The 26,045-nt window shown below is 38.9% G+C and overlaps 1 protein-coding gene across 1 annotated transcript in view; it reads right to left on the reverse strand.

Moving 5' to 3' along the window:
• HGD (homogentisate 1,2-dioxygenase) overlaps nt 1–26,045 on the reverse strand; it is a 622,110-nt gene that overhangs the window by 211,577 nt on the left and 384,488 nt on the right. The window contains exon 12 of the mRNA XM_044071510.1: nt 6,510–6,636. Within this exon, the coding sequence (XP_043927445.1) occupies nt 6,510–6,636 (127 nt within the window). The remainder of the gene's footprint in view (nt 1–6,509; nt 6,637–26,045) is intronic.

Below are 26,045 nucleotides of genomic sequence, written 5' to 3' on the forward strand. Positions count from 1 at the left end.
AGACCTATTACATTTTTAATGACAGTATCAAACTGCAGCCTAAGTACGTGGCTTAACATTTGCTTTTGCTTTGAGTACAGTCCATCTCACCATTTCAGAATTTCAGAACTTGTACAGACTGTAAAACATGCTCAGATAGGTAAACCTGCTTTTTTCCAGCTATGCATGCATGGAAAGTTATCAAACTTTATCAGGGAGAATTATTTAAAAATCAGACAGATTTCCTAGACACACATATATATTTTTGCATTGTAAGCTAAAAGAAATGTAGAAGTAGCTCTTACAGCTATGGTAAAAGTTGGCACTGCCATGAACATCCCGAGGGTGTAGAAGAAGGGCTCTTTCTAGCTTGTCTAAGGAGAGCACATGGTACAGGACAGATTTTTTAATTCCTGATTTCCTCCCTTCTTTATTTTCTCTTGTGAGGGAGAGTCAGAGCTTCTGTGATGCCCAGCAATCCCCTTGTGGAAAGCAAGAATAAGAAGGCCGAAGTAAATGTAGACATAGGATGCCTGCAGTGTGGCACACAGATGGAAGCACATGCATACTTAGCACACTTTTACCCTTATATTCCATGTGGTAACTGGTTAAAGGTGTGCGTTAAATGACATCACCACCTAGTCATGTGATATGAAGGCTCCAGTCTTCACTGTCCTCCTAACCCTCACCCCCTTTATGGAGTGATGGTCAGCAGACTGGTGCACGTTGGGAAAGGGCAGAAAAACATTTTGTGAAAAAATAGCTAGATTTATGTTAGTCTTATGGTGTTGAAAAATAAACACCTGAAGGTTACCCAGATCACTCAGAACTGACCAGAAGTCTGGCTATTTGGTGTTGGTCATGGAGTGAGTGGGTGTGTCCACAGTCCAGCACTGTGGATGAACTACTAATCCATACTGCTGAAAGCAAATAATGATTTAGGGCTATCATAAAACTCAGATGCTTCCTGGAATATAGCTGCTTCCTAGACAATGGGTGTACAGGGAAAGCTGATGGTTAGTAACAACATGAATAAATAGAGTTAAACAAAATGGCCAGACATATTCAACCAATAATTAAAGTTGTTCTACAACTTAAAAAAAATGTAGCCAGCAATGCAGTTCACAATAAATATGGCGGTAGTGCCGAGCCATGACTATTGGGGTTACTGCAGGCAGTATTTAACTAAATGGTAATGAACCTCAGGAAAATGATCAAATAGTCTAGAAAGCAGTAACGTGGAGACATAAGGACAATCTCAAAACTGTCATTACTAAAACAATATGCTTTTACATCATGCAAATTAGGAAGATAAAATAAAGCAAAGAAAATGCTACTGTGGGTTTCAGTAGAAGAAGCAGTGAAGCTTAAAGAGAAAAATACATACGTCAAGAAATCTAAGGGAACTCAAAAAGATTGGAGCAGAGACATGGAAGCTACACCCAAGGGCAATTTCTGATTTCCCATCCATTGGTCAAGGTTGCAGTTAAATAGGTTAGGGATGGACACTGCTTCACAAGAATGGGAACCCTGTTCCAATGCATGGGGATCCTCTGAGACACATATATGTCTCACTAGCATGTCTTGTTTTTATCACAAGCAAAATTTAATTCCTTGGATCTAGTGGTTCTGATGCTGTTCATTTTGCGGATCTGCAAAAGGACCCTCAGAGTGAGATCAGATGATGCCTTGTATGCCAAGCATAGATCACCTCTCAGTAACCTGAAGGAGACAGATATAGGTCTTTAAGGCAATCCATTTAGGATGATGTGTTTATATCCTGTATTCTCCTGGTAAGGAACCATTGTGGACATTCCAGCTTTTGCATATATCTGGTCAGGTATATGTCAAAGGGGGCATTGTACTCAATGAATGGTCTGATAAGGACTGAATAATGTGCCAGTATGACTTCTTCGAGCCTGAATGCAACTTAGAAGGATTTTTTTCCTACCTTGGCCAAATGTTGGTCAAAGGGTAGATTACTGTTTACATATGTTCCCAGATCCCTGATTACTGGGTCAAATCTTAGGGGTGTCTTATTAATAGAGTAATTAGCCTGAGTGGCAGTTTTCTCGAAAAGCACTATAATGCACTTCTTGGCATTGAGTTTTACTCTGTGACTTTGGCACCAGTCATTTGTCTGTGTTAGTCCTTCTTGTAAGATGTTTGTGTCATGGAGGGAATCATGATCGCTCCCAGTTTGTAGTTATCTGCGAACTTTGTCAGTCAAAGGTCCTTGATTGTAGCCTTTACCTCTCAGATGTCGATACCAAATAAGAGTTGTTCCAGCACAGAGGTATCCCAGTGGTGACTGGTATCTTAGTGGAGGTGATATCACCAATTCTGACTTCCTGGGTCCAGTCTGTGAGTCAGCTGGCAATTCAGTGAGTTATGTACGGATTTATGCCAAGTTCAGTGAGTTTGTCTACTCTACCCGAGTGGGGTATTATATTGAACACCTTAGGCCTTAGCCAGATCCACGTAAGCAATATGCATCATTTCCCTCATTCATTGCCTTGGTGACCTTCTCAAAGAAGTTCACCAGGTTTAGTAGGCATGACTTTCCCTTGATAAAGCCAAACTGGGTTGGGCCCACTGTCTGAAAGCTGGCTATGACTTTGTTGATCCTTTCCATGATAATTCGTTCCATGTCATTGCATATTAGACTAGTCAGGCTAAAAGGTCTCTAGTTTCCAAGGTGGGTTGACTGTCCACCCTTGTGAAGTGGGATGACAATTGCAGTCCTCCTTTCTCATGGTACAAAGCTTGTTTGAGGCTGTAGTTAAAACGTGACTCAAGTAGTTCTGATCATGCTTCAAGCTATTTAGGAAACATCCCAGGATATTCTTGGGGCACTCTAATGTGTGCTGTCTTTGAGGTTTTGGCCATAGCCATTGAATGTCTTATAGTTATCTTTAGCCTGTGAGGCTATTTTAAGCTTGTAATTGACCTTTTTGGACTTAATTAAACCTCTTAGTATCCTGCTTAGTTTATTTACAGAGGTGCTATCATTATTGGAGTTGTTCTTCCTGATTTTAGCCATTACATTTTTCCTTTTGTTATATATCCTGTTAAAGTTAGGATTCCACCACTACAGTTTGTGTTTATAGTTTGTTTTGCGCTTACTTCTTGTAGGTACAGCAGCCTCTAAACAGACATTTAAATTGTTGTACAAGGTCTGTATGAAAAATTCCGCATAGACTGCTGAGAACTTGGGGTTGGAAGGGGCACTGAACTTGATAGTTTGCTTTGGATTAGTTCCTAACTATTACAGGGTTTGCTGGGGTTACTGAGTTAATCTTTTTCGAAGGAGATAGCTTTGCTCACTATTCGTAAAAAAATTAAGTAGCAGCAGACAGGCTGAACCAAGTTAGCTTTGCTAGGCTTTAAGGTAATACATTATTTCTACTGTGGAAAAATTAAGGCTTGTGAAAGTCTCTTAAAAAGCAAAAATGGACAAAACAATGAGGTCAAGGAACTTAATCTCAGAAATGTAGTGAGGCTAAAAAGGGTGGTTTAGTTATATCAATAACCAGTCTCTTTAAAAAATTATGTAAAAGCATGTGACTATTTTCTGAGGTTAGGAGTATGTCAGGAAATATTCACTTAACTCAAGAGTCATAAAAATTTTCAATGTTCCAACTCATTCAAGGAAAAATGTGCAGGAAAAAGGAAAACATTTTAAAAACTGAGAGATTACAGCTCAATGCAGGGTTAGAATATTCTTTTTTCTAGGTAAGTGTTGATAAACATGCCACATAATGTCCTTACTGAGGAGGATGTGTAATCATAAACTGTCAAGGTTAAAGACATAAATGAGGTGTACATACATATTAGTAAAGGACACAGAAGATTTGAAGGCTTAGAACTGCAGCTTCTTCAGTATGTAGCAGAATGGGTTGATAGGTGGGCCAGGTGGGCATTGTTTGCCAGCTAAGGCTTCTTTACTTTACCTACATGAATAGATTGGTTACCTATTGTATTCTCGAAAGCCAACAATGTCGAATCCGACATTGTCGACACAAGAATAGCAAAAGGGCAGAACGTTGAACGGGTAAATAGAGATTTCCGTTTACTTCAATGTAGTGCGGTCTCAGAGTTGGTATATTTAAGTAACGGGGGGTGCCCCCTGCCTACACCCTTTAGATTTTCTTTTTTTTTTTTTATTTATTTTTTTCTAAACATTCAACATTTTAATGGTTCGATCATTAAAGGTCGACCTTTAGTGATTTGAACCATTAAACTTTCAATGTTCTAATACAGACCCGAATAAATTATACTTTGAAATTATGGATGCAAAAATCATAGTCATGATTCTTATGTTTTTCATCCACTGTATATGGTAAAATGATGTGGTACATAAGTAGATAATGACATTTAGAAGTTAGTACAGAATGTATGGTTATATTTACACTATGAAAATACATGCTGCCTTCAGACCTCACAAATAAAACTTCATTGTGCTGAAGTTTCCTTCTCTGTCCAAGCTCAAAATCTCAGGAAACCCCTACTTGAATACCTTGAAAATCTATCTTCCTACTCTGTCACAGTTCAGATATCTTATCTATAGAACAAATCCCAGTGTAAATCCCAACATGTAGGTCACATCAGCTAACTTTCACTACTAATACCTGCTCTCCAACCAACTGATTCATGTCTTCTCCTCAGACCCAACTCCTCTGTTTCTTCTTTCTGTATATTACCTGCTCCTTACAAAGATAAGCATCTTTCCCAAAAACTACCCAAATTTTTTATGCAAAACATTTCTCTGAAGTTTTAATACAAAACTGTAACTTTTATTTCTGTAATAGTTTACTGCACATAATTATTTCCTATTTGAGACTGCATTCACCTGGGCTGAACCTGTAAATGACCAGCTGTGATCAGTGTACTATCCCAGTAAACAAAAAAACGTATTTAATTATAAATTAATGTCAAAAGTATCTAGTTGAATATTGTATGTAGTAGGTGTTTTATTTTGTCTTTTTCTTAACACATATTTTAATGTGTTGTATTTTGACTGTAATATATAGGAACGTGATCTTCTGTTATGTTTTAAAGGAATACTTTAACTAAGCTACTTGGATGAAGGTGAGGTGACACAACATAATACAAGACACATATTTGGTTATTATACACTCACTTTACTTGCTTCCCAAAGCTGTTATTGAAATTAAATATAATTACAAATTCAGAATTGAAATGTCAATTACTGAAATCAAAACATCGAATGTCGGAATTCCGAAGACCGACAATATCACATGTTCAAACTTGTCCTCCTTTCAAGACTCATGTTGTGCTTGATCCTGGGTCCACGGCAGCAGGGAACATCAGGATTCAATATGTTTCTGACATTGTTGATATTCGGCATTCCAAGATTCCGTGTTTTATTTCTATTAATGCTTGAAATGAAATTCTAATTTTCGAGCATGTGATACTAAACCTATTGAAAGATGCATTTCTCTTGGCAGCTATTTAACTTTTGCTTCTACAACTCATTTTAGCATTTACATTAGGACAACTACTATTACTATCAATGTAGACTGTAGCTTTTCCAACCCTCATTTCCTAACGGCTGCTTTTAAACAGCAGGGCCTTCTGTAGTTTGTACGACTGCATCTAGCAACATTTGTTTGCTTATGAGCATCCTTGCATTCTATTTACTTATTTATTTTAGTTAACAGGATAAGTGAACTGGTCCATGGACCCTTTTCAGTCATAACCTGGACCATGTGGGCAATACAATTTTATACAAACCTAGCAGTGCTTAAGGTATGCTATTAAGCATTCACAATCCTTTTAACATTTAGGTTGCCATATAGGCAAAATGATGTTTTCACACATAATACAACTTACAACATTTACTAGTTATTCCTTCTCACAATGTTACTGATTTTTCCCACTGATAACTGAAATAATACCCACCCTAATTGTATGATGTCTCTAAGCAGGTGATGTCTGGTCTAGAGTTACAAAGCAAACTTAGTTTTAGTTACTGTCTGCATGTCTTTTTTATCTATCTGTTTTCCTCTTTATTTATGTTTTGATAACTGGATTATCCCAGGATTTGTAGTCCATTTTCAGTGGAGACCAGGGGAAAAAAGATTCAGTATAGTAACAAGATGGAATATAATACATACTAATGCACAGTTTAAAACTCACAAAACCTACGCATGCCTTGCTTCATTATGACTGTTTTCTGCTTTCGTTTATGAAGTGCTCTATACAAAGATAATATTTTATATTGTCAGTGGTAACAAAATGGCTGCTATGGAAGCAGTAATCTAAAATGCATATTGAGCATGGTCTTTTAAGGAAAATAATTTTGCTTGCAGTTAAATTGCTTAATTGCATTCTTGTTAGAGCCTTTGAATTTTGTTTTCAAGACTTGTAAGTAAAAGTTGACACCTTCATTTATATTTGAGTTACTATTATGTTTTATAGCACTTGGCCTATATATATCTTAATTCACTAAGCTTTTTTCTTCACATTAGGCACATGGACAAGATACTGAAAATAAAATTGCTTACTATGATAATAAGGTGGTCTGAAGGTTCGGTTAGCCACACCCCAGCGAGGAGGGAAGATGACAAAGTCAGCAATGGCCACTCCTGGTCGAGTTGATTTTGCTGTTAGTACAGTAAAAATGGAAGGATCCTAAAAAATAATAATAATTTAATTTTTTATTTATTAAACAGTGTTTGCCAAAGACATGCTGTTGTGTCCAGCTACGGAAGACCATTCTACATTATCTGCTCTTTATTACTCATATTTATATTTGTTTCCCTTTTGTACATCAAGCATCTTTGACATGTGCCTGAAATATACCAAACCAATGGAATGGAAGATTAATACATTTTTTCTCTCTGTTATAGATTATAAATACAGTGATAAGACTACTGAGCTGTTGAATTACAGAAAGACAAACCAATTTATGCAAGTGTGAAAAAATATGAAAGTCTTAACATTCAATACATAGAGCTACAGGATGCAAGCAAAATGCTGGCACTGGACTTTTTCCATGCAAAGGCTGTCAAAACTCTGATTAGAAAATGTTATGAGTGACAGCTTGTTTCTGTTTCAAGGGCACTGCTTTCTGACAATAACATGCTGAATATACTGGAAGAGATATTTCCAGAATCTATATTTATATGAAGGATCTGTGATTTATATGTTTTGGAAGTGAAAGTGTGGTTTGTAATACTAATACTGTGTCTAAGCCAGGAAAAGAATCTCATTTCCCTCCTGCACAATAAAAGAGATTAGTAAGGGAAATATGGCATGAGAGAGGGCTGTAAACTTCTTCTTTCTTAAAAGGTGAAGTCTTTGAGTTCCCCTTGTTATAAATAATTGATTTCATTGCAGTGTGTTTTTGTTTGTTTGTTTGTTGTTACAGTGGTCATAAAGTCATACCAGCAGCAGAAACGGACAGTTGTTCCTTTGTCTGAATCAAGTAAATTTACTTTTAAAATATTAAATACACTTCTGAGAGAACCTGTAAAGTAACCTGATAAATTTTAATGCATATCTCATGTAGAACTTTCTCAATGTGTAATTTAACATTTTTTTTGTATCTTTTCACAATGTATGCGTGAGACTCTTTTCATAGTGTAGTTGAGAATCTGAGCCTATGTTTCAATAAATAAGATTACCTCTGAGCATTTCTTTGTATTTATAAAAACAGCGCATACGTTCATAGGTTCATAGGTAGGTACTAGGCTATTGGCCCTAGGGCCTATACAAGCCTAGCCAAAAAGGTACCCTGGCTTTCGCCACCCAAGAAAATTATTTTCCTGTGCCCCTGAAAAAAATCCATTGAAGTTCCCTGACCAGGAATTGAACCCGGGCCGTGGGGGTGAGAGCACCAAATCCTAACCACTAGACCACCAGGTATCCCCGCATAAATTGGTTTTCTCATGCTATTTTTTATTATAAAGCTAATTAACTGCAATAAATTCATTACTGAAATTATAAGAATTATGAACCTCTGAAACCACAGTAACTCCTCAAGAGCAATCATTCTCATATTAAGTGGCACTGTAAAGCAAGGTTTTGTTTATGAATGCTTCTATGTTAATCACTACATTGACAGTGCTGCAATTTATTTTACTCAGTGTAATCTTGATGAAATAAAATAACCTCCTCACCACCCATGTTTTATAGAACAAATATATAACATATATATGAGGATCAAAAGACTTGCCCAAGAAAGTCATCACTGATCACTGTGCAGTAATCCTTGTTTTACTGATATCTGCATGCATTTTCAAAGGTATTTTTCAAATCATACCACTGTTGGCTAACTATACTTTATCAAAAATGTGGAGAAGCAGCTGAACATGGGGTTGATTGGAAGATCATGCAACACAGAAGCCTATGCACAAACTGCCATGACATAACTCTCCTTATCTTCCCTGAGTATGATACAGCCATCACCAGTTCATAATTGTTTGTGATATAAGGGAACAACGTCTAAATTTTTCTGTTGGACGAGGTATAAGTGCAGTGATACATGAAGCAGGGTTCGAATCCAGTTTACACATAATTTTAGGGGGTTGGGGATTGACATAATGGTTAAGGTGCTTACCTCACAGACACAAGAGTACAGGGTTTGATTCTCAGCTTTGAGTGAAGTTAGTTAGGATTAAAATGTACCAGAAGGACAGCTAGCTTAGTACTACCCTATGAACTGATGAATTCTCTTCTGGCACCTGTATTCTAAGTCAAGACTCAGCTGTGGTATGCTGATGATTCTAGAAAAATTTTAACCACATCTGTGTGCCTATTGTGATAACCACAAGTAGCTCCATAAAAATATCCATTGCCTTTACACATTTGTGCCAAAATGTAGGCTTGGTCATCCCAACTCAGTGATGGAAGCTGTCGGGTTACATATACCATAGGGAGACTATGGGATGGCCTAACAGTGATACAGGTGCCAATGTCAGCCACTGCTGGAAAAGTTAGGGATATTCAAGAGAAAATACCAATGGCTGCATGCATGCATGACAGCTCTATGATTGTCTGTCACCCAAGGGATGAAGGAGGACCGATCAGTGGCTTGGCCTGATGGTCAGCAGAAAGTGGGGAGAAAAAAGCCTGAATCAGTCTAAATTGTTTTACTGGAATCTCATATATTTTTCATAGTGTGATTGCCTACTATGCTATGAAAAGAATCTCATGCATATAGCGTGAAAAGATGCAAAAATGAATGGTGTAAAAGATAAATTACAAATTTAGAAAGGTCCACATGAGATTTGCATTACAACTTTGTTTTATTAAAGAGATGAATTTCTCAGGTTAATTTACAGGTTCTTTCATTTCCTCCCACATTTCCAAGACATGCTGCAGGTGGATTGGCTATTCTAACTTGGCCCTACATGTGAGTCTGTGCATGTGCGTGCCTTCTCAGGAAGGTTGGGCACTGGGCTGGTAACTTGACACTGTAAAACTCTACTGCCACTCGTTCTGCAGGCACTATTGATCTGCTGTGGTGACCCCTAATGGGAGCAGCGGAATGGAGAAGAAGAATTTATAGGTTCTCTCAGAAGCTCATTAAATCTTTTAAAACTAAATTTACTTGATTCAAACAAAGGGAAAACTGTCAGTGTGTGCTGCTGGTATGTCTTTATGGCTACTATAACAAACAAACAAAAATAAACTGCAATGAAATAAATTATTTAGAACAAGGGGAACTCAAAGACTTCACCTTCTAAGAAAGAAGTTTATAGCCCTCTCTAATCTCTCCACTATGGGATATATGTATTTATGTTATTCCTGTAGACTTAGTTATGGTCTCTACCAGTGGCCTGTCTGCACTTGCCACGGTTTATGGTCCACACAATCAAATATTTTAGAGTAGTTAATAAAGTAAAAGTAAATGCTTTTTCTTTTTCTCAGTTGCTTTCCATCTTATTCAGTGGATACTGGCAATTTGATCTGTTGTGCCTCTGACTCTTCTGAAACCATCCTGTGCATTTTACAGTTCTTGATCTATGTATAATGTAGGAGTCAACTTGCAAAATCTTAAGCATTACTACAATAGCACATTAAAAAAGAATTATTCATCAATTTGCGCAATCTTTAGCACTCCATTTTTTGGATCAAAATATAAATTGACTCTTTCCAAAACATTAGCCACTTATGTGTTTTCCAAATTTACTGGAAAATTATGACTGCTATAACCATCAGTATATTGCAGGATTAAAAAATAGCCAAAATTCCATCTCTTCCTGCAACCTTACTATTAGCAAATTTTCTAGGGCACACATGGCTTCAGTCTGCAGCCAGTATGTCATAACTTTTTATCAGTGTTATTAGAGTCCTTCTTATGTTGCTCCCCAGTATATTCCTGCCACCTCCTTATAATATGCATACATACCAGTATTTATGCAATACACAGTTCAGTATGGGATACAAATCTGCCTAAAGATCACTGTTTACAGAATAGTTATAGGTTCATAGGTGTGTACTAGGCCAATGGCCCTGGAGTCTTTACAAGCCTAGCCCATAGAAGTGCCCTGGCATCATGCCGCCATTAGTTCCCGGTGACTCTATCAAGTAGACCCACTGGAGTGATCCCCAGGGTGAACTTTCTATTTCCCATCCACTCATCAAGATTTCTCTTGAAAAGGGCCAGTGAGGTGCTCTGCCTGACATGTATGGGAAGTCTATTCCAGAGCATGGGCAGTCTCTAGGTTATGAACCTGCCCCTCAAGTATGTTCTGTTGATTGTGGTAATGAGGTTGAGGTCCCTGGAGCGTGTGGTGTGGAGGGATTGGGATTTATTTAGGTGTAACATTTCTAACAGGGCTGGGTCAGACATGGCTTTGTAAGTCAAGCAGAGATTGCCTCTTAATAGATGATATGAGACAGAGAAAAGCTGGAGATTTTTGAGTCTGTCCATGTAGGGCATGTGTATAAGGCCTAGGATCCTCTTTGTGAGGTACTTTTCTGGCCTTTCTAGCTGTTGCAGGTGTTTAGTGAGGTACATGTCAAATGGGACATTATACTCGATGACTGGTCTAATGAGGGAAGAGTAGAGAGAGATGATGACCTCTTTCTTCCTGGATGCAAAACCCTTGGTAATGAGGTGTGCCACATAGAAGGACTTTCTGGCCACATTGGAAATGTGGTGGTCGAAGGAGAAGTTACTGTCAACCTGTGTCCCCAGATCTCTTATAACACCTTCAGTGTTCAGTGGGCTACCATCAATGTGGTAATTAGTGGGAAGTCAGTTTTTCCTAATGGGAATGACGACACATTTTTTGGCATGAAGCTTAAGGCCATGGTTTTGACACCAGTCGTTGGTCTCAATGAGGCCTTTCTGTAGGATGTCTACATCACTTGGGGAGTTAATAATGGCTCCCAGCTTGCAATTGCCAGTGAACTTGGTCAGCCAGAGTCCCTCTGCATTGGCCTGGACTTCTGAGAAGTAGAAGCCAAACAGGAGAGGACCCAGGACCGATCCCTGTGGGACTTCACTCATGACTGGTCAGCAGTCTAACTTGGAGTCTGCTACCTTCATTTTCATTGCATCAAAATAGTGAATATAAACAGCCAGTACTTCAATTCACATTAGTCAAAATGTCAAAAGAATGAATATTGTATATAAATATAATAGTGGCTATGAACTGTGTAGTAGTGTATGAATTTATTTTTTTCAGTTTGGATGAGACAGGTGCCATAGTGGTTAAGGTTTTTGTCTCCCATGTACAAGGTACAAGGTTTGATCCTAACCACTAGTCAATGTCCTGCATTGAGTTTGTATGTTCTTCTGGTGTGTCTGTGGAGTTCCTTCCACCACTCAAAAATATGCTGAGTGTTTTCACCTCAAACTTCCAAAGAATGGAGCTGTGGACAGCACAGAGTCCAGATGATTCTTACAGGGGAAGAGTTGTACAGGCCAACCACCTTGAGCATCAACTGTGATGTGCAGTATTCTCATCTTAAGAGAACACAGCTCACTGACTGTGCTCTGTGTCACAGCAAGCCACTCAATGGGGTAAAAATTAGATCTAGGTGATTTGGCCATGTTGACTAATATCACCAAGAATAGGCATGGGTGTTTGCTGATGATAAGTTGGTTGTAGACCTGCCTACTCCTACTTCTGCCTACCCTGCACCAGGGACCCAGGCAAATGAAGGTGTGGGTCTATCTGCCCCTATTGATCATTGTGTGCCTGCCATAAAACCTAGCAGCCCTGGGTCAATAAGATACTGGCCAGCCAGTGTCCAGTTGCCAGCCAAGGTTACCTGGGATAGCACTGTTGAACAAAATCTGGACATAAAACCAATCAACCTGACAAACATGAACTAAGAATGGCTACACTCACTGTAGCTTCACTGACATGGCACAGCTTGGAAGTGGATGACATAATTGTAAAGAGGAGGCTGGACATCTTATGTATCCAGGAGACAAGATGGAAAGGCAGTGCAGCAAAGCTATTTGGCTTGAGATTCAGAATATAGTACTCAGGAAGAGGACCGACAAGAAAAGATGTGGGCATTGTGGGGAGGTAGAGGTTTCTGAAAACAGTGAGGGATGTCATCAGTATTAGAACCAGACTCATGGTAATCAAACTCCAATGTAAGGATAGGGCACTATTCATAATCTTAGCATATAGCCCATAACACATGTATAATAGTGATGAAAAGAATGCATTCAGACAGCAGTTGCAGGACCTACTTGATAAAGCAGGACACAGAAATTGGTGTTGATTATGGATGACGTGAACGTATGCACCAGGACAGACAGAACAGGAGAAGAGGACTGCCTGGGTCCACATGGGGGGTTGGCAACAGGAATATAAAAGGAAAGGCCATTTTAGACTTCTGTTTGTCAGATGGTTTGATGGTGGCTAACACTTGGCTCAGCAAGAGATACTGTCACAAGATTACATGCAAAAATGGCCAACATGCAACTCAGGTAGACTTCCTTGGCTAGAACTGGTGATTGCAAAGACATAACCAGTGAAGCAGTTGGCCTACAGCATAAACCACTGGATGCCACATTCATCTGCAAGCAGTGGTCAGAAAAGGCTCTAAGTCAACAGAGACCAGGCTGAAGACCTAGAAGATGACTGGAGAGAAACCACAAGAATGCAAGGAATTGCTCAGGGTTCTAGCATCTCAGGAAGAAGAGGAAATAGGTGGAGTTGAAGAATGGCAGCACCTCAAAACAACACGCATGAGGACTATAGAAGAGCTATGCGGTCGAGCCAGGTATGGAAATAAGGTAAAAAGAAAAGCTGGTGATAGAATACAGAAAAATACAGAATTCCAGGAAATCATTAAAAGAATGAAAGAAGGAGTACAGGAAGAAGTGGGAGGTAGAAAAGATGTACCAGGCTAGGAAGCACTACTGGTTGGCTAACAAAGAGGCTAAGGGAGGAGTTGCAATATTTAAGAACAAGCAATCAGAGGTGCTCAGATTCTGGAAAGTGACTCAGCAGATGGTACAAAGAAGCTCATTCAAGTTGCAAGGCAAAAATAGAAAGATAAAGAAGAGAGTCAAACACCATTCATAAGGGTTTGCCAGCATCCAACCTGCTTGCTAATCCACAGAACATCAAAGGCAGATGGAAGAATTTCCAGCAGCTTTTGAATAAAAAAAATGCTACAGAAGCTATACCACCCTAGATACAGCCTATAATGAAAGGAGAGCAGGAGCCCTCCTTAGAAGAAGTAAGGACAACACTAAGGAAAATGAAGTCAGATAAAGCAGCAGGAGCAAATGAGTTCACAGAAAATATGATCAAGATGTTGTGTAATATAGGGGAGAAATGGCTTCAAAGTGTACTCATAGCAGTATGGAGAGAAAAGCATATTCCCAGATGACTGGAGAATAAGCATTCTAGTGCCAGTGTGCAAGAACAAAGGGGACATCCACAACTGTGAGCAGTACGGTACAGAGATATCAAACTCCTGTCACACTGCATGAAAGTTCTGGAGAATGTGATTGATAAACAAATATGCAGAGCAGTAAAATGTAAGATGGTAGATGAGGAGGTCAGACACAGATTAGGATGTAGCACAATTTCACCATGTTTGTAGTGAGACAGACAGTTGAGGTAAAACTAAAAATGAGGAAATGGTCCAACTTGGCATTCCTAGACTTGGAGAAAGCATATGAGGTCCCATAAATATTGGTAGAATTAATGCAGACTATGTACAAGGACCCAATGACTAAAGTACGAGCAGAGTTCAGTCTCACAGAGTGGTCCTTAGTGAGAGTGAGTGTGTATTATGGTTCAGCTCTGAGCTCACTGCTATTCGTACTGGTAATAGACTACATTATCAAACAGGTCAGAGGGGACAGATCAACAAAGTTGTTGTATAGATGATGTGGGATTACAGGCAGACTCTGAGCAAGAACTTTAGCAAAGATTTGGAGACTGGACTATAAACCTGAAGGCACATGGAATGAAACTGAGTACAGATAAGACAGTTGTAATGACAGAAAGTGGTGGAAACAAGAAGCTGAGAATTGAGATAGAAGGGAACAGGTAAACAACTTCAAGTATCGGGGAAGAGTGGTTGAGGAGAAGGGAATTGTATTTATTTATTTACTTATTAATGGACATTTGATTACTAGGAAAGTCCAACTGGGTAGAAACCCATTTTCAGCAGCAGCCCGAGAAGAAAATTATTACAGAACATTTTAAGAACAATGATTTTACAGTCTTCAAAAATAAAACAAAAACATATACAATTTAAATAATTATAACAAATTAGACATAATACAAGAACATTGATTAAGAATCGATACAAGTTATATGACGATCATTTAATATTTAGAGAAATTTTAGACAGTTTGTAGAGAAATTAAATGTAAGTTAGTCTAATACAAATAGGAATTGCAATATGAAGTGAGGAAAAACAGGATTATGGTATATTTTACCTAGCGGTAAAGCTGAACACTGGCTTTAGAACTTGTGTATCCATTGAGGCACTCTACCTAGCCAGGATACCCAGCAGCCATACCCCCTCTATACCCCTTAATATTTATACTTTCTCCTATCCCTGGGCTATCTCCTGTAATTGTTCACGGAACCTTGTAATTCTTTTACCTTCCATCTCTGTACTCTAGCTTTGGTTGCTATACAATTTGTAGCCACAAGGTGGCACCCTGAACTAGGCTATTTCTTTTGTACATCTACCTTTTCACCCCAGAATTAAACCTAATTAAAGATCTGATCCTAATCTAACTAAGAAAGAAGGAACTTTTTTCCTGCCCTTTCTTTACCACTCTTTCTGCTACTTTCCACTTTAATTGCACTCAGCTACCCCTCACCATCTCAACCACTGTATCCTTCCCTCCTCACTTACCTGTACCAACTGAAAATACCTCAGTAGTCAGTGCTTACAGATTGTTTCTGCTGACATTTTTCAGTTACTTGTCTTAATCTGCTCTGTTCGCCCTTCGGGCTCATTTCGATCCCCTACCCTACCCTTAATTCCCACCCACCCCCAGTGCAGCTATCAACGTATCACATACCACTGCCAATTAACTACCCATCCCCACCCACTACTGCTTCCTTTAACCACTTTACAGCTTTTATATCCTCTCCCTACCCTCTGCACTGTAATCATCCTTTTTGATATCTTTGTACAACTTTCTCTCCTACAGCCACCTCTATTTTATCTTATAGTATACTCTTCTCTCAATCTTTATTCTTCCTGTAATCCTACTCTTCCTAATGGCCTCAATACTGAAGACTACATACTCAAACCTGCTACTCTTAACTTTTATCCTAGTTTCTCTTACTATACCCTATACACTAACCATTTATGAACATTATTCACTTACTCAATCTGCTTCTCACATTAACACCCTCAACCATATAAATATAACCTCCCACTTCTATCAATATACTACCAAAATGTCATAGATCCAACCATATTAGTTACTTTCAAAACAAGAAAACTTTAAATAACTATTACAAAAGTCTAACAATTTTACAAGCACCTCAACAACACCCCCTATTAAATGGTGACATTCATCCAAACCCTGGCCCCAGTAACAACATTGCCAATGACCCACTCAATCCTACTTCTCATACTATAACTATCACAAAAAGACTGGCTAACTCTCTCCTGATAGCCCACCTCAACATTCGTAGCATTAACAATAAAATTTCCCAACTTCATGCACTCCTAGAATTGCACTCATTTGATATCCTCTGTATTACAGAAACTTGGCTAAAGCCCTCAACTCATGACCATGAAATTACCCCTCCTGGATACAACATCCTGAGATGTGACCACAAAGCCAAAAGGGGTGGGGGTGTAGCCATTCTCTATAAAACAGAACTTCAGGTCATATCCTTCAATGTTTTCCTACCCTTAGATACTAATGCAGAAACCCTTACTGCCAAACTTCAAATTAACAACTGTAAATCTATTTACTTAATTTGCTCCTATCTTCCCCCTGGTAATAATATCAATATTCTTGAAAACATCCTTAATTACCTCTCTACTCACCTACCTCAGGAAACCATACTGCTAGGTGACTTTAATATAGACTGGGCCACCTGTAACTCCCCTAATTCCACCGCCCACATAAATCTATACGTCTTTTCCCAAATAATAACCACCCCTACTAGAATTCACAAACCAGGCAGTAAGGAAACCATCCTAGATTGGATCTTTATCAACAGCTATCCTGACAATTATAAACCAGGTACCCTTCCAGATGACATTAGTGACCACGCTCTAACCTACATAATTAAACAAAAAACTCATAGCCCCAACTCAATTAACTTCAAAACCTCACGCTCTAAAATCACTTTTTTTCCAGAGAGCTTCCAGAATTAACTTAAGGCATGTGACTGGTCACCACTACACCATCTTCAACTTGATGAAGCGGTGACCTATTTTAATATAAAATTCCTACAAATCCTAGAATACCATGCCCCTTGTCGCTCTACCCGTATAAGAACCAAATTTGCACCTTGGCTCACTAAAAAAAACAGGCAAAATATCCTTCTACGTAATAAAATCTGGGCCAAATGGAGATCCTCCAAAAACCCATCAGACCACCTTTACTTTAAACAGCTAAGAAATGCCACCAAAAAAGAAATTCTGCTCTGACATTCATACAGAGATTCAGAATTAAAATCAGGAGAGAGGAGTTGGCGTAAAGCTTACAAAGTGCAAATTTGATTATGCTTAGAGAGTAAGAAGGACCCTGTCTGTTATCAAAAGTATGTCCCAATGGCAGAGCAACAGAAAGCAAACATATGTAAGAGATGTCAATATAAAAACCAAAAATGAACTGATAAGAAACTGAAACAAAAGTCAGTTCAAAACAGAAATATACACAGAAACTTAAAGTATATGTGCAAAAATAGGATGAAACTAGTAAAAGAAAAGCACTTGACTGAGGGCCCTCAGAACAAAGTAAGTTCATAGTATGAAATAAGAAAGGAAATCCAGTGTTCTGAGCCTCTTTCTGCTAGTGTAAAGCAGAGACTTCAAATAAAGGCAACCTTTTTGCAAAAGGTACCTGCAAGACAAGAAGGAAATGAAACTGATGATAAATTTTATTAAGAGATACTCTTTACAGTGAAAGGGCAACATAAGGAAGGTAGAACACCCCACTAATGACTAGGTTTATTTATTTATTTATTTATTTATTTATTGTCTTTTGTTTATCAGGAAAATCTGACTGGGCACAAGTCCTATTTTCAGTGGAGGCCTGGGAAAAAACCCTAAGATTAGAAATGTACTGAAGAATTTTGGTAGCACTGTATTCCAGCCTTAGTATTATGCAATGCAGTATTGTAGTAAAACATTACTGCATTTAATTCTGCTACATGTATGATGTTTACTTTTATTTATTTGCATTTGTTTACTGGTAAAGTCTGATTGAGCTATGCAAGACTGCTTTGCAGCAGAGGCTGAGAAAGGAGATGTCCATATGAGATGACAAGCAATACGATGAGAAAGAACTAGCATACAATTTAGAATGTACATAAAACAATTAAGAAATAATACAACTTATTAAAATAATTCATGCAGTTTAGGCTGCACATAGCAATATTAAAAATCATACAGATAAATGAAGATGGACAATAGGGTGAATAATAAAATGACGACATAAGACAAGCAGAGAAAAAGTGTAACTAATCTGGAGGCTAAATATAGAAGAAAATAAATGGTTAGAAAAACTGGAAAAAGTCATTAAACAATGGATGACAGCTGAGAGAAAGAAAAAAAGATTAAGTAGTCTAGAAGGAGGAGAATTATCAGTGAATAAAATGTAAGAGAGACTCATAGTATGTAATAAAACTGTACATATGGTGTTCAACAGAGAGGAAGTAATATATAGCCTTACAAAGGAAGTCGCTGATAAGAAGTAGGCAGTGAAGTAGATTAGTCTGGAGTTCCTGCACAAGACAAAGCAAAGACCTTAGTAGGTGGGCCATGAGTTTAACTTTAAAGGTTTTGCAGCTGATGTTTTTTATAGGATATCAGAAAGATTGTTCCAGGTTTTTGATAGATATGTAGAGAACAGGACAATTGTTGTGTGATATTTGAATAAAGACAAGGAAAGCATCCTTAGAGCAAAGAGATCTGTCTGTAGTGCACATTGCATAAGAGATGTTATGGCTTGGGATTTCTCTGTGTAATAAAGGATGTTGTGAGCAACTTTTAATTGTAAGTTGGAGAATAAATTGTGGAATTCCATCCAGTTCAATTTATAGGGATGAACATTAATATGTTGTATTAGTCACCTGTAGCAAGCAGTTTACTACAGTTTAAAAGAAGAATTTTTTTTTTTAATTAAAATGCGTGGAAGTAGGGTCAGGAGATAGAAATGGGACCTGATCGGCTGAGGTGTGTGTGTGTGTGTGTGTGTGTGTGTGTGTGTGTGTGTGTGTGTGTGTGTGTGTGTGTGTGTGTGTGTGTGTGTGTGTTGTGGGGGGGCATGTCGTACATCTGGCTACTTAGGACAAACGTGTGAAATATTGCTCCTACTGGAGTCAGTAATAAGGACTGAAGGTTCTTAGTTACTGACTGGCGACATCACATTTAATTGGCAGCAGTCCAGTGGGATATAGCCGGATATCACATTTATTGGTGGCAGTTTGGTGGGATATTAACTGGGTGTCACATTTAATTGGTGCCAGTGGTGTGGGATTTTTAATTGGATTCCAGTAGCCTGTGGGTAGTTGTCATTAAGGTGTGCACTCTTGACAGCCCCAAGGTAAACACTCAGAATTTCAATCCACCACAGTTATATATATTTTTTAGTTAGATAGTCAGGGATACCAAGCAAGGATGTCAGCAGAAGATTTTAGTAAGCTGACAAAGATCCAGTTGGCTAAGGAGTGCTAAACCAGAGGACTGGTGCATGCCAATCAGACCATGGAAGCAATGATTTCAGCCTCAGTCGCAGCCACAGCTCGGACCAGCTGTTTGGAGGATATCCGGTTTGGTGATAGTGATGTGCAGCCTGCCGAAATGGGACAGTCCACATTTTTATCGCAGGACCTGAGAATCTATATAGAGTTGAAGATACTGCGCCTGGAGGCCAAAGGACTAGAAACTAAGGAGAAACTGTGCCTGGAAGCCAAACAAATGGAGACTGAAGAGAGACTGCACCTGGAAGCCAAACAAATGGAGAATGAAGAGATACTGCACCTGGATGCCAAACAAATGGAGACTGAAGAGAGACTGCGCCTGGAGGCCAAACAAATGGAGACTGAAGAGAGTCTGCACCTGGAAGCCAAACAAATGGAGACTGAAGGGGGACTGTGCCTGGAAGCCCAATGATGAGAGGCTGAGGAAAGTGAGAAGCAGCATCAATATGAACTGGAGAGCAGGTATTTAGAAGCCGAGGAAAATGGGAGGCAGTGTGAAGAGAATGAGAGGCACCACTGTCATGAAGTGAAGCTTCTTACCCTTCGAGAGGATCATGGAGGTAGTGGGGAAGGGAATAACTGGACCCCAGAAGCCATAAAGGTCAGTAAACCTTTTCCTCAGTACAGTGATGGAGATGATTTTCATAGTTTTATTCATATGTTCGAGATGGTGTGTAGACAATATGATGTCAACCCTGAGCTCTGGATTTGGCTCCTGACTCCCTTACTCCATCGTGAAGCTGCTCAGGCTAAGGCAAAATTGTCTAATGTAGATTGTTTGAATTATGTTAAAGTTAAGAACTGCCTTTTAGATTGTTTTAAACTAACACCTGAAGCTTATAGAAAAATGTTTCATGAACATAGATGCAAGGCAGATGAAAGTGTAAGTGATTATACTGTTGACCTAAGTACTTACTTTCACAGATGGTGAGTGTGTGTCACCACTTTTGAGGGACTGGCAGACCTTTTGGTGAGGGAACAAGCCCTCAATACTTTGCCTGATGACATAAGAGTCTGGTTAGCAGACTGTGAGTGCAACTCTGCAGAGGAGTTGTTGAGAAAAGCGGATCTCTACTTGGCAAGCAGAGCACCACTGCATAAGAAAGGGATACCCAGTGCTGCACATGAACATAAGGGAACCCATTGGAGGAAGTATAAACCACTCCAATAGAGTACATCAGTAATGGGGGAATCTACTAATCAAAGTGCATGGTTAGGGATTAGATGTTTCATGTGTAACCAGAGGGGACACATAGCAGCCAAATGTCCATCGAGGCAAGGTGAGCAACAAAAGGTGAGGGAGCCAGCAAGTGGTGATGACAAACTGCCAGTGGTAAGCTGTTTAGAAACAAGTGGGTTGCCAAATTATCACCAAAAGTTATATCCAGTGTTAGTAGATGGTAAACAGGTAACTGCTAAGAGGGACACAGCTTCTGACATAACCATTGTGAGGCCTGCAGTGGCTAGAGAAGAGCAGTACTTGCATGGGCAGTCCACTCCAGCCAGAGCGTTGGGAGGGACCCCATTCCAAATACCTTTGGCTAGGGATCATCTTGACTGGGAGGGTGGAAGAGGAAACAAGCAAATAGAATTTACCCACAGAGCCATGCAATTCTTATTGCAACAAAATCAAATAAACAGAAAAATATAGATCTGTTTTAAAATACTGAGGAAGAGTTGGTAAGTGCACAAAATTTTGCTAATAAATAATTTTGAATATTGCTGGGTTTCTTTGAGAATATGAAGTCTATGCTTTAAAACCCTTATTTTACTAGACACTTCTGAAACAAATGATAATTAAACTAATGCTCAGTAGTTCTGAAGATTTCCCTCTTAGGATAATTTTGTATAAATCTTAATGTTTCAAAACCAATAAGTTGTTTAGGCAAGTTCAGACTTGTTTTACTTTACTAAACATGAAAGCAGAAGGATATTGTACTTAAGGACTGTTAAGCTAGAGGAAGAAAAAAGGGAATAAATGAATATTTAATAGATGCTCTCCATGCTGATTGCTGGTGCAGCAGCCTTAGCTATATGGATTATATCCTGCCAAGGATATTAGTTATATGAGTTATATCATGTCAAGGATATAACAGCCAGCCAGCTTACAAAGCTTCAGGGCACCTACTACTCACCCAAGCTGTCAAAGCATCTTGAGCTGAGCTGACTAAAAGACAACTTTGGGTGCCACGCTCTTCAGAGCTTTAGTACTGCTGAAGAGTACTCTTATCTAAGGCTTGTGAAGATTGGTGGTCAGCTTGTGCTTTTCTTTGCAGGGCAGATAAGTTCCCATTGGGGAAAACTATTTTCCATTTTCTTAAATTTTGTTAATGTCTTATTATTTTCCTCTTCGGAGGGGTTATTTTAAAGTTAGGAGTCTTGTTTTTAATGGCCTGTCTCAAGACTGTTATGATTTTTTTAAAATGAGGCACTAATTTCTTTCTGTTAGTTTAAAAATAGTGTATACCACCTGAAAATGTATTTTCTGTTGAGAAATTGTGTTTATATTTCTATTGTGGGGCTGCCATAGTGTTTAAAAGTGTTTTTTACTGTCTTGTTTCTGTCAAAAAAGTAACTTTTGCAGACTGGTTGCTTTACCCGTATTTGCTGCTTGTTTTCCCTGGGAAAGAGGTGCCATTTTTGGCTTGATTATAGAACAGTCTACCAGTTCCACAGTTGGTCCTTCTTCAAGCCACAAAAAGAAAAAAAGTTAATCAAACAGCTTTTGCTACATAGCAGGCTCGCAGTTTTCTTCATCCATAGGTGGGTGACTCTGCTGTAGCCATTTGTTGTACCTGAGACCACTCATCTTTTTCCCCTGGATCCCTCTAGTGTAGCACCTACAGCCACTATGGACCAGGGTTAGCCATGTCCTCTGTGACTGTTGGAGTCCCCTCAATGGGCAAGGGACAGCCACTCCTGTTGGTCCTGGGAGATTGAACAGGTAAGGTTACCCTGATGTATCAGAATGCTGTGCCCATCCCTGTGGAAACAGCTGTTGCCATTAGTAATGTTATTGGCCAGATTTGTCCTGTCAAAACAAAACAGAAAACCAGTCACGTGTCTACTCCACCTTAAATTTATTTGAATAGGAATGGTTTACTGGGACTGGCTCATGGTTTAATTCAGGCTATTGATCCTTCTTGTAAAGCTGTTTCTGGTTAAAGAAAGATAGATTCCTCTTTTCCTAAAGAGATTCGAGATTCTGAATCTTAACAGGAAGATGTAGGGATGAAGTCAGAGTTTGTTCTCAGATTTCTGATTCAGGCTCCAAGGAGAACTCCGTTTCTGACTCTCCCTGTGGGGGGGGTCTCTATTTCTGAGACTATTGCTAGAATGTGCCAGTGTTTTCAGTGGGAGAACACTGAGGTTTCTCACTCCCCCAAAAAGCACTATGAGCTGTTACAGAAGAATTTTCTAAAACCTACACCAATTCCTCCTGTCATGCCTACTTTAGAGGTTGTATGTCTTACTGTCTGCAATTTTTCTAATAGTCAGCTAGCTGTCCCTAAAAAGGGAGATAGGATTTATAAAGTTCTTCAGTATTTTAATTTTTTATATATGCAGCTATAGCCTTAGCTGATTCCACTGCTGCTAAACACTTAATTAATTCCAATCCTACCTTTTGTAATAAGGATGTGGAAATTGATGATAAGTATGGAGAAAAAGTGTATACTTTTGCTACTTTGATTTTGAACATTTTGAATTATCAGGGTTATATTTTAAAGTCTGATATGACAAATAAAGTATGAGGAATGTTTTATTTACAGTTTCTTCTTGTGAAGAAAAATCTATTTAAATAACTTAGCTTTTTCTATTGCACAGGTCACTACTCATTGTTTGCAGTGTCTGTATGAGTCTGTTGATCCTTCTTCCGCGGCTATCACCACTGGTACCGTTATAAGGAGGTTTGCTTGGCTGCATTCTTAAAACCTCCCAGATGATGTAAACAATGATATTTTAAATTCTTTCGTGGATAGAGATTTAGAGTTTGGCCCCTCTGCCACAGAGATGATCAAAACGTGTGATGAAAGGGGCAAGGTGATCTAGGGGATCTCTAAGATTTTTCAGCCCCCCCTTTCCAAATTGTCCAAGGGATTTTCTTTCTCCTCATCCAGTTTTTGGCAAAAAATAGAATAAACAGACTCAAAAAAATTCAGGCAAACAGAAATTTAAGAAGAAATAGCAAGGGGGTTCCAAAAAGAAGTCTCAAATCTCCCAAAACCAAGGAGAGTCCATAAAGTCTGAATGACTATTCCAGAATACTTGTTAGCGTCTCCCAGCCTGGCCCCTTTTCTTTTCAAGAAAGTCTGAGTCTCCAGTTTTCTCTTTGTCAGCAGATTAAGTCAGACAAATAGGTTCTAAAATCATTCATCAAGGTTATAAATATCAGAGAAATCTTGTGGTGGAGAGAATAGATATCCTAAAGTCCAGATCTCATATTCTCCATCCTACCACAGACACTTCAGACTTTGCCTGGGGAGCAGTTTCCGGAGGGACAAATGTGCAAGGTATGTGGGACACCAAGGACACACAAAAGCACATAAATATCAAGATGAAGGTTGCCCTGATCAAGGCACTCAATTCTCTGAACCACCTTTAGTCCCAGCAACATCTTTAAGTGGTTACATACAATACAACAGTCATGTAGTACACCAACAATCAAACTATCCATGTTAGCTTGGGTTATAGCTTCACAGCACAGGCTCACTCTACAGGAAACCTACATATTGTCAGAGCAAAACTGTGTGGCAGACAAGCTGAGCAGGACTAGAGCAGACACTCATGAATGGAAACTAGTTCAGTGGGTGTTCCAAAATTTGATCTATCTGTGGGGATTGCCTCAGGGCAACATTTTTGCCTCCTGTCTGAACAATCAACTGGCAAAATTCTGTTCCAGGACTCCATACAAAAAGATCTGGAAGACAGATGCCTTTTCTTTTTTTGGACAAGAATGTTCCTGTATGCTTTTCAACCCTATCTACTAATATCCAGGGTACTGCTGAAGATTCAGAAGGAAACCACAAGAACATTGTGTTGACTCCTTTCTGGTCCAGGCAACTGTGGTTCCTCCTTAATCTTGATTCCTTCTGTAGGTCTAGATCAAGCTTTTCTAGGACCATCTTGCAGGGGCTCCAGGACCCTTCTCCTTCCACCTGCCAAATATAGTTAGCTACGGTAATCTACCCATATAGTTAAGGCTCCTCCAGCTGTGATCAATGTGAAGAGGGTTCCTATTAGAAGAATGACGGTCCAAAATTTCGAACGGCTGTATAAGCGAAAATGCCATTCATCAATGTGTTTTTTGTGAGATATTGGTACAGTGAAGATCAGGAAATTTCCCTTTCCTCACTGTAGTGTGATCTCAGAGCTGGTATATATAATTAGTAGGGGGTTTGGGGGGAGCAGCACCCCACAATAAAGGGTTCGAAGTCTGGCGTTTTTGCTGTTTACAGTGTTCGATTATATGAACTTTCATTCATATAATATAGACCCATGTGAAGAACATTGTACAGTTGTGTAAGTTAAACTTATCATAACAGTAGATGTTTGAATGATAACTGCTGCAGTAGCTGCTCCCTTCCTCCATCCCTGTTGTTTTCTGCTGTGTTTTTATTTTATTTTTATTTATTGATTTATTTATTTATTTTGCCAGGGTAAGGACATTCATGTGTTGTTGCTCCTAGCATAGTCCTTTCAGGGCTCAGCTTCCCTGTCTTTGCTGGAAGCAAAGCTCTGAAGGGCTTCACTCCCAGACTTGTCTTTTAGTCAGCTCATCTCAAGCTGCTTGACAGTTTTTGCACATGGAAGGTGTCTTGAAGCTTTGGAAGCCTGCCAGATGTTATATCATTGGCAGAATATAACCCATATAGCTAAGACTACTACAGCAGTGATCATTCCAACGTCTAGAGCTATGGCAAGTTCAACTTACAGCATTGTACTTTTGCATGAATACTCGTTAGTTTGCAGAACTCTTTATGGAGTGAGATGATGAAGTGCAAGCAGAAGCAGTTTATCATGCTCAAAGTGCTAGTAGCATTTACATAAAAAAACTAATGCTACTTTGTTTTCTCAGCCCCAGAAATGTCTTTTTGATATTTTGAAGCTTGATCTAAGTTCTTAACTTTTGTCATGAATTATTGCTGAATTTTTGATTGTCGCTAGAAATAAAACTGAGGTTTGGAATTTTTTTCCTTAGGTGTTTATGAGAGGCCGGCATTCCTTTCTTTTTTATATAATGGTGGGTGTGAAATAATCATTGTCACCAGCAGATGTGTATTACAATGTAAGTCATTGCAAAACTTATTCAAGCAGTTATAAAAATCGAGCTTTGTCTGAATAAGTCAAAACTTAGCAATTATGACTGTTGGCCTATTGTATCACAGCCATGAGTTAGGAGCCACATGTCTATTTAATATTAGACAACCTGGAATAAAGTAAGCACGTTAGGAATTCAGGCAGTAAGTAAATTGACCATATCTCCATTTTCTCTTCCTATTGGTAGTACATAAGTCAATAAATTGTTCCTAAAGGTTGTTTTCCTGCTCTTAATTAAAAATGTTCATTTGTTAACCATGAAAATAAAGTGGCCAATCTCTGACCCTTTTCAGTGACTTATTTAGCCACAAGGGCAAGGAAAATGCAATATATGTGAGCATTATAGAGTAGCAAACCAACAAGTATGTCTTGGGAGGT

The sequence above is a fragment of the Protopterus annectens genome, chromosome 5.part0, assembly GCF_019279795.1.
Source record: "Protopterus annectens isolate FY-2018-M chromosome 5.part0, PAN1.0, whole genome shotgun sequence".
NCBI lineage: Eukaryota > Metazoa > Chordata > Ceratodontiformes > Protopteridae > Protopterus > Protopterus annectens.